The 20,831-nt window shown below is 41.9% G+C and overlaps 1 protein-coding gene across 2 annotated transcripts; it reads right to left on the bottom strand.

The window, feature by feature from the left end:
* Positions 1-293: 293 nt before the first annotated feature.
* On the bottom strand, positions 294-20,265 carry NAAA (N-acylethanolamine acid amidase). 2 transcript variants are annotated; one of them, XM_077814906.1, is made up of 11 exons: positions 20,045-20,265; positions 18,546-18,710; positions 12,374-12,500; positions 11,086-11,176; positions 8,904-8,980; positions 4,110-4,282; positions 3,159-3,221; positions 3,010-3,077; positions 2,462-2,528; positions 1,437-1,465; positions 294-375 (listed from the first exon to the last, which is right to left on the bottom strand). In XM_077814906.1, the coding sequence occupies exons 1-10, from the start codon at positions 20,215-20,217 to the stop codon at positions 1,453-1,455; spliced, it is 1,017 nt and encodes a 338-aa protein (XP_077671032.1). In that variant the 5' UTR covers positions 20,218-20,265; the 3' UTR covers positions 294-375; positions 1,437-1,452. The 2 variants fall into 2 exon arrangements, with proteins under 2 accessions (XP_077671032.1, XP_077671031.1); XM_077814905.1 differs by lacking the exon at positions 3,010-3,077 and having other exon boundaries at positions 20,045-20,258.
* Positions 20,266-20,831: the final 566 nt, after the last annotated feature.

The raw sequence follows: 20,831 nt of genomic DNA, 5'->3' as shown, positions 1-20,831 counted from the left end.
CAGAAAAAGTTTGAAAACCACTGTTTTATAGGACTGTACCTCTAGTCCCTGCTGGACATTTAAACTGCATCATTAAAAGCTTCATAAAATTAAGTGTGATTTTTAGGCCCAACCCAGGACTGGAAGAGCAGGCCACTGAACTTCAATGGGAGTTGGGCTCTTATGAAAATCTCAGCCTAAGGGAATCAGGTGCTAAGTTCCCTCACCTCAACAGGACAGGAAATCCCATCCATAGGTACCACTGAGAGCTCATATTCATTGAAAACAACTATCAGCACCAATATGTTACTTACACATGTTCACTCCCAGGTTCTGATCCGTGTCATGTACTTGTCTGGGACTGCAGCACTCATTACTGTGGTATATATTGTGTAACTGGGGGAAAAGGGGGAAAAAAGATGTACTGTGTGCTTAAAATACCATCTCAAATCCAGGAAGATACGGGTAACAACAGCAAAGCAATAGAATCAATCTTACTAGAAAGAAGCATTCTACTTGTCCAAATCAAAACAATCAAAAGGCACAGAGTGTTGAAATATCCAGAAGAGTTTGGTAACACTGACAGCCAAATTCTCTCCTGGTGCAAAATGGCACAGCTCTATAGAGATCAAGGGAATTTTACCCAGCAGAAAATATGCCCTAAATTGTGAGTCTGCATCTATTTGATCAGTTTACTAGAATATTAATAGTATTGATCTCAATTGTTACAGTGACAGAATTCAAATTGTGAGGAAGAGTATAAGCACAATATATAGGGGCTTAAATCCTTGTTGCTGACCCTGAGGAACCAATTCCAGAGCTCTTTGCGTGATTGAGGGAAGCTGTGGAGATACTGAGCTACGTCTAAAAATAAAACAGGACAACAGGAAGAAGGGGAGATGCAAATTTTTGTAAAACATAGAGCCATTATGGAGCAAGTGAAAGAACTCAGCACAGGTTAGGCATGCAGTAGCTTGTAAAACTACACTCAGTAGCTACGGTATGCATGTATTATTTTTTCCCTCTTCAAAGCAAAGCAAATTTACTAACACTGATTAACAAAGGCAAGAGTTGCAACAAAAACTAAGTGGAAAATGAACATTCAACATATCAGGAGCAAGATGCATCACTCAGGGGAAGACTGGCTGGTCTGAGTATCAATTTGCTTCATTGTTGCATATTATTGTGAAGTGTAGACTCCACACACAGGAGGACTGAGCCTTATGAACTATGGTTCTTTTACTGGACAGTGAGTGACCGACAAAGAAGTCAGAAACCCAAGTGAGGGCAGACACTGAAAAGCACTGAGCACAGGAGCAGTGTTTATGGCTGGGGAAAATCATGGGATATTTTGCACAGTTAAAGGAAAATCTTCTGATAATCTAAATCGAAATTAAATATAAACTGCCCTGGTGTGGCAATGGGCATTGATCTATGTTTCTAAACATGATACTTACTTGTTTAAGACCGGCCTCACTGATAATACCTATTCAAAAAAATTAAAGAGCCTGTCATTTTGTCAGATTAAAAGAAATGTTTAAGGCTATTTAGAAACAGTCGGATACAATTATTTAAGATGGATAACGCAAGATCAAAGGTTACCCTATCCATTTTTAAAAATCAGAGCACTTTATTGAACATTTTTAAACAAAAAAGCTTTGCAAATGCACAAAGTTTTGTCAAGTTCCTGCATTTAAGAGGAACTTGTATCAACCTTCTACCCCCTCTCTAAGTGTCTGCAGTATTTATACCTGTGCTTGTACCAAAGAAATCATTTAATAATGCTGGTGATACAGTCAACCTGCGTTCCTCACATGCTCCTGTCTGAGCAGTCAGAATACAGCTATGTTACACATGTTTCTCATTTAAAAGTAATAGTTCATAGCATCCTAAAAGGAACTACTACAATTATAGTATATAATGGGCAGAAATCAGTGGAACTTGTACTTTTAATTCCCTAATGTGCTTCTGAAAGTCTACCATATCTGAATTACTGCCTAAAAACCCCACACAAGAATCAAGGCTGCCCAATTAATTCTGGATGCTCAGTTTGAGACCACTGTAGCCTAATTTTCAGAGAAGCTGAGCACCCACAGTGTCAGCTGAAGCCAATGGGGGCTGAAAATTAAACCCCAGGATTCTCAACTTGGGCGCTCCAAAATTGAGTCACCCACAATTCACAGACACTGGAAAATTTGGGCTTAAGTGACTTGCCCAAGGTCATACACTAAATCAGCAGCACAGCCTGGCTCAGTTCTCCATCACTAGAGCGCAGTTCAAGTGACCCTTGACGACAATCGCCACTCAAATGAGCAAACATGAGCCCTTTGCTGTATATCCTTAGCCATGAAATGCCTGTGTAATTTTCCAAATCCTCACTAAAAACCGTCACATTCCTTAATCGCTGTTCTAACCTTCTCTCCAAACAGCAGAATTTTTAGTCAACATCCAGACATCATGATGCAAAATTTAAAAGAAATACCTGAAAGAGGGTCTCAAAATTAATATTGTCCCATCCAGTGGCATTGAGAGCTTTAATGGCCGCAGTTCTGCAAGGAAAGGATGCAACGTCACTCAACAAAAATAATGGTCATAGAAAACGTTATGCAGCCTGAATGAGAAATGTTAGCCACTAAATCAATCCACATCAAAACATCTGCTTGGGGCTTAATTACACTAAAAGATGGTATGAGCTGAATCCAATCGACCATAACTGAATGAGAGGCATTACCATTAGAGGATATAGCTACAGAACTGCAGCCAATCTGCCAACACATTTTGCCCCCTTGCATCAAACAGCCAAATCAACTAAAAACGTTGCTGAGGCTTTTAGCAATGCCTCCAAACAGCCTGTCATTGTGAGGCCTGAACACTATGGTTAGGGTTAAATTCTGTCTTCTACTGGGACACCAACACCAAGCATCTTTCCCTTCCCACGATTTTCTTCTGCCTCATGTTAGAGAGTCGTCACCCTGTAACCACTGTGCTTCCAGCCAAAGAGCACTGGAACCAGGCAGTATCACTCCTTACCTGGTCTAGTTTCTTCTGAGTGAGGCTGCAGGAGCTGAAGTGGCTGCCTGCTCAGCACATGAAGCTGCCTAGGGAAGCACCCAAGAAGCCTGTGTCACCTCTTAAATACAAAAACGGCATCCGGGGTCACAACTCCTACTCAAACTCACCTTCGTTTATCAAATGGAGGAGGAGCAACCCAGTGGTCATAGTTTGTTTCCACACGGAACCACCTACACCACAGAACAAACCAAAAAAGCAAGTGTAATTTCACCCAGTTGCACAGGTGGCTAATAAAAACAGACATGAGGTTTTTTTGGCATGTTTGTTTGTTTTACTTTAGTGAAAAAGATAAGGTTTTTTAAAATGCTTTTTACTTCTGTTAGCCCTGCAAAGCCAGCATTACTAACAGAGAATCAGCTGGATTCATCTTGTGCATCAATTGAATTGTCTGCTAAATTCTAGTTACGACGACAAATTATTTACCCAATAGTAATATCTGAACTAATGGGGTTGCAGATAGGTCACAGATAGCCCAGTTTAGCATGCAAATCTTTTATTACCAGCGATGATACAAAAGGAGGAAAGAATCCAGCATAACTTTCAGATCCCAAAGTGAGTGTGCAAGGCTAACAGTCAGAAAAACATCCTGTTACTTGTAAATTGAGCTGTACATCAGTGACACACATGAATTTGAAACATCCCTGAATCTCCTACATACACGCAGACTGGCATATTATTGCCAGTGAAGCGGCTCAGCAATTGGATAGCATTCATATCTGTACCAGTAACTGAATTGTACTTCTTGTCACAGGCTTATATAATCTCAATTGTGTGTATTGTCCTCAGTAAAAAACAAACAAACAAACAATCCACATGTCCCTTTTCTCCCCCCGGTTCTCAGAGGACTGCCCCTGCCCTATCCGAAAGTGGCTTCCCTGGCTGAGGAGGGCTGGATGGAGCTCCATTCATAGACATTAGCGAAAGCATCTCCTGGCTCAACCATAGTCGACACTGCAGACCACAAGATGCTGCCCTCCCACCGCGTCTTGGGTCTATTGAACACTCTTCCCAATAGCAGCTCACAAAGGTGAAACAAAGCAACATTTGTGGCCACTTACGCTCCAGCTGTGGGCTCAAGAGGCCAGATGTCTGCCGGCCCCCTTCTATTCCTTGTGATGACCACGCCCTCTTTGGGCAACGTTCCTGCGACGATGTAGTAAACGTCCGCAATGATCGGGGTTGCAGCCAGTTTGAGAACGGCAGCTTGAAAGTCCGCAGCTTTGCTCAGGGTCTAGTGCAAAACCAAAATCACTGGGAATCAATACTGCACAGCCTGCCGAGACACTGCATCAAGACAGCTCAGAGCCGGGGGGCTCTTGGCTCCAGTGAAGGCTGCATTTTATGGAAAAGGTCAGGTTTGGCTTAGTGATCAGTAGAGTGGGTATCTGTGTAGTATGGGAATGGTTTCTCATTTAGGCCCTGATCTTGCAATCAATGTATGCACTCTAAGCAGGCCCACTGAAGCCAAGAGGACTAGGCAATGTGCTTGAACATAAGCACGCATCTAAATGTTGGCAGAACTGGAACCATATATAAACCACATCCTCCCACTAGTGAGAAGTCAATGCTAAGAGTCATTCCTTTCAACTCATCAGGCCCATTAGGAAGAATGAGGAAACCAAAAAAGAGAAAAACAACCCCAAGACTGGGATTTTTAAAGGAGTCTAAGGAAATTAGGCCCCTGCTCCCAGCTGACTTTCAATGGGACTTGGGTAGTTAACTTCCTTAGGCTCCTTTGAATATCCCAGCCCAAGCACACGATTGTCAGGTAGGTCCAGGTTTGGTGAACACACATTTTTCCCCACAGCTAGTAAGTGACATTTTTAAAAATTCCATGAAAATAGCTGTCCAACCCGACTTCCACCATTCGGCATAAGAACCAGGAAGGGACAATGACTAGGAATTGAGTACTCTGGTTTCACCATCCGAACTGAGTAAAATATAGAAAGTACCCAGAGAGCATCAATGATGAAAAGTAAAGGACCTGAGCATGTTGTCAATTTCCACGGAAGCACTTTGCAGGACTGAGCCCTAAATTATGGGATGAAAGAAAAAAGGCTTCTCCAGGCCTTGGTTTTAACTTTGGTTTATGTGAATACTGGTGGCAGTGGGGAGATAAAAATGCAAATGAGTTATTTAGACCTTACTCCTGCAAACTTATACACGTAACTTCATGCACACGGCTAGTCCCATTGATGTCAATGGAGTTACTCATAAGTGTAAAACTATGCACATGCTGAAGTGTTTGCAAGATTAGGGCTGTAGGAAATACTCCCTTAAAAACTGACCCTAACAAATTAACACAGTACAGGAATTAAAAGAAAACAGGGCTTGTGAAATAAAAACAAACAAATGAGACAGCAGGCACCTTGTATAACAAGGTACATGAAGAAATTAAATGTTTAGCAATGTCAGGCTCTCGGTAACCAAAGGTTTGGTTTTTTTTCCTCATATACAGCTGTCTCAATGTTTGCTCATTATTCCACTGCAGTTATGCAAGAAACATATGGTGCGTATGGTACAAAGGTCACTACCATTGTCTAGACTGCACCTGCAAATTCATTTCAGATGTGCTGAACTAGTATCAGGTGTGTGAATGAGAGCCAAACAGGAAAGAAGCAGGAGGTTGGATTTGTGTGTCACAATGTGTAAGTGCTCTCCTCTCATCACCTTGTTCAAAGTCACTTGTTTGGTTCCCTTAGCCTGGGATCTGTGCACTGAAATCCTAATAATTGCTTAGAGCTTCGTGCACATACTTCCTATGCAGCCCTCTGTACATTTCTATCTTCATTCCACATATCATGGCAAGATGGAGTTTGGTTACAGACAGTTAATTTTCTTTAGCTTTTGGACAAGATGTACCTGGCATTTCAAAAAAATTATTACTATTGGGGGTTCAGTAATCAGCTATAGGGAGAACTCTGCAATTCAGGAAATCTTGTATGCTCAGGTTTCAGAGTGGCAGCCGTGTTAGTCTGTATCAGCAAAAAGAACGAGGAGTCCTTGTGGCACCTTAGAGACTAACAAATTTATTTGGGCATAAGCTTTCGTGGGCTAGAACCCACTTCATCAGATGCATGGAGTGGAAAATACAGGAGCAGGTATAAATACATGAAAAGATGGGAGTTGTCTTACCAAGTGTGAGGTCAGTCTAACGAGACAATTCAATTAACAGTAGCATACCAAGGGAGGAAAAATAACATTTGAAGTGGTAATGAGAGTGGTCCATTTCAAAAAGTTGACAAAACTTCAAAAACAGACTGCAACGTGAAACTGCAGAACTTGAATTAATATGCAAATTGGACACCATCACATTAGGCCTGAATAAAGACTGGGAGTGGTTGGGTCATTACAAAACCTAAACCTAATTACCCCCATACTAATTTCCCCCTACTGTTGCTCATACCTTCTTGTCAACTGTTTGAAATGGGCCACTCTCATTACCACTTCAAAAGTTATTTTTCCTTCCTTGGTAGCCTACTGTTAATTGAATTGTCTGGTTAGACTGACCTCACACTTGGTAAGGCAACTCCCATCTTTTCATGTATTTATACCTGCTCCTGTATTTTCCACTCCATGCATCTGATGAAGTGGGTTCTAGCCCACGAAAGCTTATGCCCAAATAAATGTGTTAGTCTCCAAGGTGCCACAAGGACTCCTCTTTGTTCTAGTATACTCACGAACTTTCAACAAACACCCAGTGTTACACATAACGACTCCCTCCTTGAAAATTTAATCTCTCCCCTTTGGAGTTTCACCAAATGAATCAAATATAAGATCCCACAATGCCACTTTGATGCCTCAACAGGTGTGTATTATTTTTCAATGTCTTCGTTTTGAGATATTCTGGCAAAAGGCATTTGGCTTTACAATTAAAAACTGTTACACTAATTGTTTCAGTACATACATATTGCTGAAGGCAAAACATTGGATAAGCAGGTGGTTATTTTAAATCGAATCCCTACAACAACTAACTAGCTTCTGCAGAAGTGTTCATTCAGGTTCTTCTGAGTTTGAGATTTGAATTGAATTGAATTGAATTGAATCTTCTCAAGAAGATTCAGACTAGCTCTCATCTAGCTAACTCAATATCAGTGAAGACATGGCAACACAAACTACCTGCTGAAGTACAGACCCAAGGACCCAAAAGAACTTGTACGCCTGTGCCATCGTGGTTTCACGGCTTTTGTTATCTGATCTACCTAGATCAAAGCCAGCTCAGGTGTGTCTACATGCGCTGTATTCGCACCTCTGACTGCAGAATAGACAGACCCTTTGTGACAGATTTATCAAAACTGCCAACTACAGTGCTGCTTTCAGACACCACACACCTGCTCCGCAGTGGAACATACTGTTTATTTTACTTGGAAACGAAAGCATCTTGTTTGTTGTGATTCATGACACTGAGAAGCAGCGCAGTTTTATCTCGCCAACTACCCAGTACATCGCATATATGTATGAACCACGTGGGATTCCATTAAACCACAATCTTAGCCGGAGTTTAAGTGCCCGTGTACTTCTCACTGTGAAGCTGAATACTTGCTGAAGCAATAGCCTAAATATGCAACTATATTTGCAAATAGTGTAAAATACCTTCCCTATCACATACCCACCTGTATGTCTAGCTACCAGTGCAGCTATGTCATAAATAGAAAGGGAAGGGTAAACACCTTTAAAATTCCTCCTGGCCAGAGGAAAAACCCTTTCACCTGTAAAGGGTTAAGAAGCTAGGATAACCTCGCTGGCACCTGACCAAAAGGACCAATGAGGAGACAAGATACTTTCCAAGTTGGAGTGGGGGAGAAACAAAGGTTCTCTTTGTCTGTGTGTTGTTTTTGCCGGGACCAGAGCAGGAATGCAGGTCAGAACTCCTGTAAAGGGCTAATAAGCAATCTAGTTAGATATGTGTTAGATTCTGTTTTGTTTAAATGGCTGATAAAATAAGTTGTGCTAGAGGGAATGTATATTCCTGGTTTTGTGTCTTTTTGTAACTTAAGGTTTTGCCTAGAGGGATTCTCTATGTTTTGAATCTGATTACCTGTAAGGTATTTACCATCCTGATTTTACAGAGGTGATTCTTTTATTTTTTCTTCAATTAAAATTCTTCTTTTAAGAACCTGATTGCTTTTTCATTGTTCTTAAGATCCAAGGGTTTGGGTCTGTGTTCACCTATGCAAATTGGTGAGAATTTTTATCAAGCCTTCCCCAGGAAAGGGGGCGTAGGGTTTGGGAGGATTTTGGGCGGGAGGAAAGATGTTTCCAAGCGGGCTCTTTCCCTGTTATATATTTATTAGACACTTGGTGGTGGCAGCAATAAAGTCCAAGGGCGAAAGGTAAAATAGTTTGTATCTTGGGGAAGTTTTAACCTAAGCTGGTAAAAATAAGCTTAGGGGTTTTTTCATGCAGGTCCCCACATCTGTACCCTAGAGTTCAGAGTGGGGTAAAATACCTTCCCTATCGCATACCCACCTGTATGTCTAGCTAACAGTGCAGCTATTATGCATTTACACTACTTTGTAGCCACCTGGTCCCTTAAAATACTTCCTGTTCTGTGGGACGGGCGTGTTTTCACAGAAACTTAAATGTTACTGAGTGATAAATTCAAGCTACTTGGCAAGAAGCCCCTGCAGTCCTGGAAGGGCCTCTATTTCCTGCCTTCGGACAGTTTATAGCTCAAAAACTCTCAGCCAATACAATACGCTCCTATACAGGTCATATACTTGCCAGGGTATCTATGTAATCTTCAACGCAAATGAAAAATGGAACGACAAAGTTCTTATTATACTTTGCGTCTTCAAACAGCTAGTGGTATGTGACTAAGATAAAGAAGATAGAACACTTTGCATACGTACATCCCTGACAAGCCAGCTGACTGGGACGTTTCGACTCAGGAAAGCAGCTACTGCATTCTCCCACCATCTTCCCTTATCTGAAAAAAGAAAAGGGAAGTGCTATTATACACACAGGCAATTCCTGCTGCCAACCAATACCTATACTGTGTATCTTCATCATCTCTCCCCATCTTACCATCCTTCACTTCTCCTCTCAAGCTCTGTTTTCGATCTCTATAATCCTCTCCCTCACCAACAAAGTACAGTACAATAAATTCTCTAGCCATGCTGCTATTGGGAATCAAAGTGACAGCCACTGATTACCAACTTCAGCATCAGCTGCAGCAACTTTTGGGTGGAGAATGACCCACCAGGTAGCTATAATGCGACAGCCACTGCGTCAGGGACCAATACTGCAACAGAGTTTGCGACAACTAGTCTTTTCTCACTTTACCTACACCAAAAACCCAAAAGTAAAATCACTGTAGGAGACTCAATATCAAGTGACTTTAAGGGGCACTGTCACAAGAAGTACTCAACACCTCTCAGGAAAGACCAACACTAACAATTTCAGTCGTAAAGTCCCCACGTTCCTTTCCCATTACAGTTGGTGACTCACTGACTTTTCCATTTATAAACATTATTTCTTCATAGCAGAATACTGGGCAAGAGAAAGGCTGAGGTTAGTGTAACAGAGGGCAGAGTCTTGTAACACACATTAACGACATGGTCACAATTCAGCCAGCCACGCCTAAACTGTTAACAGCTTCTAGGGGAAACGCTCCTACTTTTATGTTCCCTGTATAATTTATTGTATTTTAATTCTACAAAGAATGAAAAGTACTGGACAGAAATCTGGAGCACAGCTAAAAAAGGAGTGATGACTCTTTGGCTGAAGAAAACTAAGCAGAACAGAAACTGACATTCATGGTTAAAATTATCCACGGGCCAGAAACGCAAATGAGAAAGTCCACAGGAAGAATCCTTCCTGTCACTTAAATAACTTTTAGGCTAATGTATAGCCATCACCTCCTCTAGTCTCATGACTCCTTCCCTCAATTTTATCTCAATAGTTCAGCGGTAGGTAAAAAAAGCAAGCCAGCGGCAGTTGTTATTCTGCACAACAGCAATACACGCTCCCCGCTCGCTGCTGTTGGTGCTATTGTTCTTTGTAGAGACCAAGGTCATACATCCTTATCATATAAGAGTATATGAAGCAAGATCATCATCTCAGTCCAGTGCCTGGTGGACAAGGGTGCCCTAACTTGACCCACATCGAACTACCTCTCAACTCTGGTGCTCAGACCCATCTCTAATATTTACAATGCTTAATTCTCCTTTTGCCTCCCCCTCATTAAACATTGGTTTGCTTCCTTCAAAAACTGGGATCCAAGGTCTGACCGTTCTATACATGCCTCTACATCTTTCAATCTAAACTCAGGTTCCCAAGGGGGAGAGACTGGCCTCTAACTTAAAGGGACATTGCCACCTCTGCCTTCATTGCTCTCAAATGCTTTTCCATTGTCATCAGTTGTCCCTTCTCTCTCCAATGACCCTTCAAGTGGGTCTGCACTGCTTCTCAGTCTTCCCTCATCCCTTAATCCACTGTCTCCAACCACTTCTTCAACCCTTCTTTTCCCACGCTGCAGATCCAACTGCCTCTCTTCTCCTCTTTTCCCCCGTATGCATGGGCCCTACCATACTAGAACAGGCCAGGGGATCCAGGCTTTTGACTCCCTGCACAAGATGGTCTCTTTCTCTCAGCCCCATGTCTCCCTTCCTCAGTGGCGTCTCCTCAAAGGGCCACAAATTCTCCTCCTGCTGCCTCCCCAGAATTCCCCCATCTCCTGCTTCTGCTGTTTGAAGTTCAAATGCTGCCATATAGACATCCAAACATCTCTCCTCTTCGGGGTGGCCACAGGTGCTTATGTATGCAGGAGGCCAGAAAGTTGTGCTCTACCCCACTTCAGTGGCCAGCATGTTTGAGGGAGACTCTGTCAGAAGAGTCGGACAAGGATAAAAGCAGCTGAACTGCAGTAAGTCCCATCTAACGTAGGAGAGTTGTCAGGCATAAGGTGATAGCTCCAACCTCACTTAGACAAAAGTGCTTTAGAACGATGTTCAACTACATCGTTTACAACTAAGGAGTTAAACTATTGAAATGTTTTGGTATGACAGTGCTATGGTTGTGAGCTTGACTTACCTCGTTCATCACCAGAGATTGTAAACTTGTGTGGACTCTGTCCGGTCCATAAGCCGACATAGCCCATAAATGTGGTACCCTTATACGCTACCTGAAATCAGAAAATGTACACCATTCTACAGTTATGGGACAGACATGTTTTTAATACAATGGTCCAAAACAGATTCTTACATTTTACCTGTGGATTTCCAGTGAAGAAATAACTGGATTCCAACATATGTCATTTGAAAAAGTTAATGCAATAACATTATGACATTCAAATATCTGCATCATGATTGAAGAAGGAAACTAGAGATAAAAAAAAGCGAAGATTAAATTCCATTGCATTTCATTGCTAAGGATAACCCAACTGCTATTAAAATGTTGTTCAAGTTAGCGAGTGTCTGACTGTGAGGCAGAATCCTCCATTTCTAAGATAGACAGATATGAGGAGACTGCAACAGCAAATACATCATTTAAAATATTAAAAACTAAAACACACACATTGGTCAGCGCATATAATATTTGCAGAAGTTGTCAGACTGACAGCCATGCAATAAGATTCTTAAAAAGGAAAAGATAGTGTTGAAAGGGAAGAATCAGAGAAATCAGAGACAAAAATTACTTGTTAGGCTCTCCAATCCCTCTCCTCACCAAAACTGAGCTCTACTGCATGTGTTCAAATATTTTGATCATGTTTTAAATGTGCTCTGCGTTTGGTCTCCTTGGGAGACTATTCTCCAGCCAAATACATCGCACAATCAAGAAGATTTTTCTCAAACTCAGTCTGAGTTCCCCTTTTCTTAACTTCCTTCCATTAAACTCTTGTTATACACCCATGTACCACCTTAAATAATTCCTCTCCATTCTTGGAGTTTTCACCATTCTAATATTTGTAAACTTGTGTTCTCCCTTCACTGTCCTATACATATTTTGCTCTTTCAATATTTCCTTGTAAGTAGGTCTCTCCTGGCCCCAGGTCAATTTTGTTTTAGTATGAATTCTGTCCGGTTTTTCAATTTCTCTCTGATATTGTGGTGCCCAAAAATGAATAACTCAAATGCAGTTACACCGTAGCCCCAGAGAGAGAGGCTGGGGTGCTCAGATACTACAATGATAAACAAAGCTCTGTTATATAAACCTGGACAGATGGCGAAGCACTCTAAACAGCAAATATTCTATTACTCATTTTCTTGCACTCCTCTGTGGATTTGTTATTCAAACCACTAAGTCCAGCTGCTTAAAGATATGCAGACCTGTGTGCCATTCTCAGAAAACAGCATCAACCCGTGCCAAAAACAGACCATACCTGCCCATTTTGCATAAACTGCACGTCAATTGTCATCTTGCGTAAAATATCTCCGAAAGCATAGTCCATGTTCCGACCATGGTAAATCTTTCCCTTGGAATCTTGAGCAACAATACTGGTACAGAACCTTGGAAAACAAAAGCAGAAGGGAACTATCTAAAAAACCCCAAAACACAGAGATTTTTTCAATATTGAATAATTTTTCAGGAAATTTCTTACGGCCGTGACTGAACCTTTATTTTATTTTCTCTGTAAAATGCCATTAGCACTTATGGCATTGCATATACAAATGTTAAACAGCTACAGTTTAAAAAAACCACATGTGGAGACCACAAAGCAATGTAAACACTCATCTGTGACAGTAAAAGTTGCGTTTGCAACCTTCTCTCCGCCCCTTTCAGCATATGTATTACGATGCCATCTTTAATTATATACCATTTCTATACTGTACATATTGCCATCCAATTGTTTTTACTGACTTAGATACACATCTATAATATCCTATAGTACTATGTGCTACTCTTTGTCTGACAGACCAACAGAGTCCATGAAAAGAAAAGGAGTACTAGTGGCACCTTAGAGACTAACCAATTTATTTGAGCATAAGCTTTCGTGAGCTACAGCTCACTTCATGGGATGCTGCAGCTCACGAAAGCTTATGCTCAAATAAATTGGTTAGTCTCTAAGGTGCCACTAGTACTCCTTTTCTTTTTGCGAATACAGACTAACACAGCTGCTACTCCGAAAAGAGTCCATGAAAGTTATTTATAGGACAAACACAATTATAACCCAGCACTATAATTCCTAGCTATAAAGGTCAGGTGCTACTCTTGGTGAATAGGCATCTCAGTTTCCTCCAACCATAAAAATACCTTTTCAAGCAGGTAACATGCTGCTTTCATTCACTAACCTTAAAGGTACCAATCCCCAGCCCGCTGCAAATTATCAACCAGTTCAGCAGTTTCTTTGGATACAAAAAATCTAAAATTATGCCCATAAAATAAATGATGTATCTACATTTACCTTGACAAGCCCAGGGTCAAGTTAAAAAGAATTAACTTAGCTAGGTCTCTCTCTTCTCCCTTGACTAAAACAATAATTACCCTTAATATAACAGGATTGGGCCCGATATTAAAATGCATGCTTTATATATTGGTTCTCAACTCTCTAAAGGCAAAAATCAAAAAAGATATTGAATTATTGACAATGAAAATGATAAAAATATATCAGAATTTAAAAAATTATGTGTACTTATGGTTGTAGAAAAAATTTGTATTATTTAAGAAACAGGATGTAATCATGTAATGAAAGACTGTATTATGATGTATGTACACAAGAGAGGCATTCAAATTACACATGCAGCCTCTTAACATTGACTACTCCTGACCTGAGTGCTTAACTGTGCAACTTAACACTCTGCAATGCCCTAGCCTACTCATCATGAGGTCCAGGGAAGTGAGTCCCAGGAGTTGTGCAGTTTTTTGTCTTACAAGACATAGTGAATAGAGCTGAGTGGGAAATGTTTTTCCTGTCTTGGGAAAATTTTCCCATCCCAAATAGGGACAAAAAGTTGAAGTCTCAAAAGTTTTTGCAAACTGACAATCCAAAAAAAAAAAAAAATTAAATTAATCAGTTTAGGTCAATCAAAATGCTTTGTTTTGATTTCAACCTTTTAATGTTTTATATTTTAAACTTAAATTTCTAAATAAAAAGTCATTTTAAACAGAAAAATGGAAATTTTTCATTTCAAATGTTTCAAAACAGGACATTTCGACAATTTCAAAACTTCCCAAAAACTGAGACAGACAAGAAATCTGTCGAAACCAACCCTTTCCCGCAAACAATTTCGGTTTTGATGAATTGGCACTGTCTGACAAAAAAGTTGAGTCAAAAATTTCACAACCAGCTCTAATAGTGATTGAGGCATTCACAGCTCATTGTTACTGGATTGCTAAATTTGCCACTCAAGCATTTGTAACATAACCTTTAGCAGTGCATGTTATACATTTAGCACTTCTTAGTTAAAATCTCACTGCACTTAGAATGTGATTTTCAAATGCTCAGACTTGGTAAAATCAAAATAAATTTTCATCAGAACATTAAGACACTTTCCTTCAATGAGAGAGATATCCCCACCAAATTTCAACTTCAGTTTCCTTACACCAGCTGTTGCAGCATTTAAACGTAAAAAAAAAAAAATAAAAAAGCCACTAAGAACATTTTTATACTGATGAAAACATAATTTTTTCCACTCTCCCGTTACTTGAAAACTAAACAATTTTGGCTCAAAGTTTCCCAAAACATAAATTCCAATTCAGGCAGATTTTAACCCAAAATGTGAGAGTTCAGAGAAGTTATGAGTAACTTAAACCAGTAACCAGGAGTTTAAAATGCAAATTGTTATAGAACCCTAATTATAGCAATTGGTCTCCCTCTAATACTGCTCTCTCATAGCAAACCATACCTTACAGTCTTTAACTCTTAATAGACAACTCTTCAGCTAGAAAGTAATTAACCAGAGCTATCTGGCCTTTATTAGCATTAAGAAACAACTTACACATCACAAAATAAAAATCTCCTGTTAAAAATATAGAATTTTATCCATTGTGAGTGGCATCTGAGTCATGCAGTAACACTTGAATGATTACTGAACATTTGACCATCACTTGTAGATCACGGCACACTCGAAGGAGCATATTCCAAACTCTAAAAGCCATATTCAGCTCTTTTTTCAACAGGTGCAACTCCAAGGACTCCAGTGGAACTGCACCCAATTACACCCAGGATACCTTTGACCTGAACTAGAAGGTATGTGTTAATGCAATATTTTTCCCTGTCTAGATAAGGTACACACACCTCTATGTAATAACCTACTGCTTATGGTAATAGTGGCACACTGTTTCCATAAAAGAGAACAGATGCCTGAGGATCCTGGAAGAAAACTGATAAAGAAAAAAATATGTCACTCTCCTTTCATAATATGCAGCAATCTAGGATTCCAAACACAGCACCCAGGCTGTTTTTACAGGATTACATGTTAAATATATTATGTTTAGATCATAGAAACGATGAGCAACAAATTAGCTTTCTGTTGCTATTTCATCACCACCTCGCATATGTTTTAGGACCCAATCCAGTGTCCTGCAGAGAATCCTCAACTCTTAATGGCTTCATTGTGAGCAGAGGGCACTGACTACCTCACAGCAGGGGCCCTGCACATATCAGATAGGTTTCAGAGTAGCAGCCGTGTTAGTCAGTATTCGCAAAAAGAAAAGGAGTACTTGTGGCACCTTAGAGACTAACCAATTTAGTTGAGCATAAGCTTTTGTGAGCTACAGCTCACTTCATCGGATGCATAAAATGGAAAGTACAGTGAGGAGACTGGAAAGTACAGTGAGGAGTACAATCTCCTCACTGTACTTTCCACTTTATGCATCCGATGAAGTGAGCTGTAGCTCATGAAAGCTTATGCTCAAATAAACTGGTTAGTCTCTAAGGTGCCACAAGTACTCCTTTTCTTTTTACATATCAGATAGTTATGCTTGCAAAGAGACAGTGTCACCTAGAGTAAGCCCAACATTCAGCTACTGTGATGAAAAGGGGTCAAAACCAAACATGGAGAGCGAATTTTTCCAGACGAAAAATTTGAGTGTCATTTTTTTTTAAATTAAACATTTCTCTGCAGTGCTGTGAACTCAAACAACCTGTTTCTGTTTCCTCATGCACTAACTAACTGACTGAAAATAAACAAAAGTTAATTTTTTCCCCCCATTTAAGCTTGGTGGCTCAGTGGTTTAAGCACTGGCCTGCTAAACCCAGGGTTGTGAGTTCAATCCTTGAGGGGGTCATTTGGGATCTGGGGCAAAAATTGGGGATTGGTCCTGCTTTGAGCAGGGGGTTGGTCTAGATGACCTCCTGAGGTCCCTTCCAACCCTGATATTCTATGATTCGTTCACCGTAGGAAAGAGAACTATCCTCATTTTCCCACTGTAGACAAACCCAAAAAGTAATTTGCAGCTATAGCCACAATCAGCTAACATGACAGTTTTAAATACAAATGTACTTGTTTCCAAGCGGAAGCTAAGTGATACTTAACAAACAACTTTTCAAAAATAAACAAAACAAAAAACAAAACTCATTTTCTCAGAGCAGACAAATCCTCCTTACTTCTGCTTTTTGAGGGAAATCCTACAGCCTAAATGATTAAACGAATCTAATTTACTTTTTAACTGTTAAGGATCTAATGAGCTTTTGAAGGGATGCTCCCTGCCGGTTTGCTTAGACGTTTCAATTAGGACTGTCAAGCGATTAAAAAAATTAATTGCAATTAACCGTGCTGTTAACAATAATAGAATACCATTTATTTAAATATTTTTGGACGTTTTCTACATTTTCAAATATATTGATTTCAATTACAACACAGAATACAAAGCGTACAGTGCTCACTTTATTTTTGATTACAAATATTTGTGCTGTGAAAAACAAAAGAAATGGTATTTTTCCATTCACCTAATACAAGTACTGTAGTGCAATTTCTTTATCATGAAAGTGCAACCTTACAAATGTAGAATTAAGTACAAAAAACATGCATTCAAAAATAAAACAAGGTAAAACTGTAGAACCTACAAGTCCAATCACTCCTACTTCTTGTTCAGCCAATCACTCAGACAAACAAGTTTGTTTACATTTGCAGAAGATAATGCTGCCTGCTTCTTGTTGACAATGTCACCGAAAAGTGAGAACTGGCCTTCGCATGGCACTGTTATAGCTAGTGTCACAAGATATTTACATGCACGATGCACTAAAGATTCATATATCCCTTCATGCTTCAACCACTCTTCCAGGGGACATGCGTTCATGCTGATGACGGGTTCTGCTTGATAACCATCCAAAGCAGTGTAGACCGATGCATGTCCATTTTGATCATTATGAGTCAGAAAATCAACCTTCTGCTGGTGGCATCTTTTTTGGTGGTTTGGGTTTTGTAGTTTCCACATCAGAGTGTTGCTCTTTTAAGATTTCTGAAAGCATGCTCTACACCTCGTCACTCTCAGATTTTGGAAAGCACTTCAGATTTTTAAATCTTGGTTCGAGTGCTGTAGCTATCTTTAGAAACTTCAGATTGGTATTTTCTTTGCATTTTGTCAAATTTGCAGAGAAAGTGTTCTTAAAATGAACAACATGTGCTAGGTCATCATCCGAGACAGCTATAACATGAAATATCTGGCAGAATGTGGGTAAAACAGAGCAAGAGGCATACAATTCTCCCCCAAGGAGTTCAGTCACAAATTTAATTATTTTTTTTTTTAACAAGCGTCATCAGCATGGAAGTATGTCCTCTGGAACGATGGCCGAAGCATGAAGATGCATATGAATCTTTAGCGCATCTGGCACATAAATATCTTGTGACGCCAGCTACAACAGTGTCATGTGAATGCCTGTTCTCACTTTCACGTGACATTGTAATGAAGAAGTGGCCAGCATTATCTCCCGTAAATGTAAACAAACTTATTTCTCTTAGTGATTGGCTGAACAAGAAGTAGGACTGAATGGACTTGTAGGCTCTAAAGTTTTACACGGTTTTGTTTCTGAGTTCAGTTAACAAAAAACCTACATTTGGAAGTTGCACTTTCATGATAAAGAGATTGCACTACAGTACTTGTATAAGGTGAATTGAAAAATACTATTTCTTTTGTTTATCATTTTTACAGTGCAAATATTTATAATAAAAAATAATATAAAGTGAGCACTGTACACTTTGTATTGTGTTGTAATCAAAATAGATATATTTGAAAATGTAGAAAAACATCCAAAATATTTAATAAACTTCCGTTGGTATTCTATTGTTTAACAGTGCGATTAATCGCGATTAATTTTTTTCATCACGATTGTTTTGAGTTAATCATGTGAGTTAACTGCGATTAATTGACAGCCTTAATTTCAATATATACTTTACTGCACTGCACCATCTCACCCCCCATTAGAGCATTAATGTTGCTTGATTGATTTATACGCTCAAAATTCAGTCTGATTCCATCTCATATATTAGACCAGAGATTTATCATCTTCAATCAATTATACTTTATAGCCATTTTGCATTAAGACACTCTGCTCCACTGCCTTAAAATTGGAATATTCTGAATTTATTTCCCAGGATAAGTGAGATACTTACGCAGAAAATTCATAGGCCAAATTCACGAGAATTCCATCTCCAACACTAATCCCCAGTGCCTTGCACATTCCCAGGATCTCTCCTGCAAAGGGTTGAGGGATAAAAGACTCCAGTTCTTTTGCTACTGGCCGAATGACAGCATGGACCCACTTAGGTACACTTTCACTGAAAGACAAATCCAAAATATCAGCTAATCTTTCCCTTGAAGATGGGTGTGAGCAAGTCAGAGTGGTATGTACAGTATCTACACCTCACACATTAACCAGTTATTGGATTCACTGCCCATCTGCTCAGCACAAGACAGAAAGTTGTTTTGCGTTATCAATTATTAATTAGCAGCCACACTTGTGCTAGACTGCCTGTAGGGCTCACGATCTTATCCCTCGATCCCACAGCCATTGATCCACATAAGTAATCCCGCGGCGTTCAGCAGGATTCATGGAAGGGAAGGGAAGTATGTGCTTAAGGCTTTACAGGGTGCAATGCTTTTTCCTCTCCCATTAGGTCCCCTCAAACTCCAAATTTTATACATTTCTAACCAGCCATCACTGTGGTATTGGGGGTTTTAAAATTGCTATTTATTAGGGTGACATTCACTCTACTTACATAAAGCCTGAGTATTGGGGCTTGAAGCTGGCAAAATCCACCATCACTCACAGCACCCTCACCCAGCCAATGGGCCAGAACCAGCTACCTCCCCTTCCTCCCAGGTGTGCAAAGTATGGGCCCAGCCCATCATCACCCACTCGCAACATGGCCTTCCAGGGCCCCTCTGCACGGCCCCTAGGCCTGCTACCAAGGCAGCTGTTCAGCCAGCAGAGCCCCAGGGCAGGTTCCAAGCAAAGCAGCAGCTCCGGTACCATCCAGCAGGGGCCGTCCCGGCATGGGGAGATCTGCTAAGGACAAGACCAGGGGTTCTCAGACTTTTGTACTGGTGACCCCTTTCGCATAGCAAGCCTCTGAGTGCGACCCCCCCCCCCTAAATTAAAAACACTTGTTTATATATTTCACACCATTATAAATGCTGGAGGCAAAGCGGGGTTTGGGGGTGGCAGCTGACGACCGCCCCCCCTCCCCAGGTAATAACCTGGCGACCCCCTGAGGGGTCCCGACCCCCAGTTTGAGAGCCCCTGGACAAGACACCAGGCAAAAGAAGCGGGTGGGGAAGGCGAGCAGAGAGCAAAGGGCGGCGGGACGACGCTAGTTGCCCGCACTCGGGCTGGGGGGGGTGGGGGTCTCCCTGCGCCCTCAGGGTGCTCTGCTGGCCCCCGAGTGGGGCTGTGCAGAACATTGCTGAGGCAGGGCCCACCAGCCGGGCGCCACGGTGATGGGCGCCCTCGGAAAAACGAGGGGAGAGACACCCCCCCCCGAGCCACGCCCCGGGCTGGGTGTGTGGGACCGTGGGGGGCCCAGACAGCGGGGCCGGGCGGCGCCCCCAGAGGCGCGGCTGCCCCAGCCCGCCCCGCCGCGCTCGCTCGCTCGCTCACACACTCACTCACTCGATGACCCGGGCCACGGCCGCCCGCAGGAAGGCCGGGTCGAAGTGCCGCAGGGCGGGCAGCCAGCGCTGCTGCGGGGCCTGCTCCAGGCTCACGTTGCACAGCGGGGGAGCGGCCGCCGCCCCCCAGAGCAGCAGCCCCAGCCCCAGCGCGCAGCCCCAGCCCGCGCCCATAGCCCCGGCGCCCTCGGCCCCGCTCCGAGCGGCCCGCGGGGCAGGGCGGAGCCGGGGCCGCGCAGCCACCGCCCTCCGCTGCGGCAGGGGCGGGGGCCGGCGGGGAAGCTCTGCCCCCGGGCGGGGGAAGGATGTAAATCCCTGGCGCTAGATAAGGAAACGGATTTCTCACCGCAAAGGGTGCTAAGCGGGCTGTGAAGCCGCTAGGTTTCAGTCAGGGCCCGAGCAGCAGGCTGGGCCTTGGGGCAAAGCTTTTAAAACATTCCCTTCGTTTGACCCAGCCCCACCGACCCAGCCAGGCCTGGCCTCCTTCCATCCCCGTTCAGCCAGCGCCAGCCTTAAACCACGAACGCTGCGTTCCTAGGGCTTCTGGTCCCTATTTATACAAGGCTCTAGCTGCATATGGGGGGGTGGGGGCTGGAACCGTTTCCTTTTTTTTTTTTTAATTGTGGGGGTGCTGACAGCCATTGCACCAAACTGTAAAGCTTGTCTATAAAAGGGAAACCACTTCAAGCCAGGCAGCGTAGCAGCACCCCTACTTCCAGTACCTCCGTATGCATACACAAATGGACCCAGGGCAGCAGTTCCCCTTCCTACAGGTATGGACTCAGGCT

The sequence above is a fragment of the Eretmochelys imbricata genome, chromosome 4 (assembly GCF_965152235.1).
Source record: "Eretmochelys imbricata isolate rEreImb1 chromosome 4, rEreImb1.hap1, whole genome shotgun sequence".
Taxonomy (NCBI): Eukaryota; Metazoa; Chordata; order Testudines; family Cheloniidae; genus Eretmochelys; species Eretmochelys imbricata.
The sequence above is the reverse complement of the archived record's forward strand: the minus strand, read 5'-3'. Positions and strand labels throughout refer to the sequence as shown.

Bases quoted from the DNA above. Each gene is read 5' to 3' on its own strand.
- NAAA (XM_077814905.1), bottom strand. From the start codon at position 20,217: ATGGGCGCGGGCTGGGGCTGCGCGCTGGGGCTGGGGCTGCTGCTCTGG. The intron at 11,177-12,373 runs GTATGGTCTGTT...TTCTGATTTCAG, and splicing joins AGTTTATGCAAAATGGGCAG to GTAGCGTATAAGGGTACCAC. The intron at 3,222-4,109 runs GTAAGTGGCCAC...TCTGTGGTGTAG, and splicing joins CTTGAGCCCACAGCTGGAGC to GTGGTTCCGTGTGGAAACAA.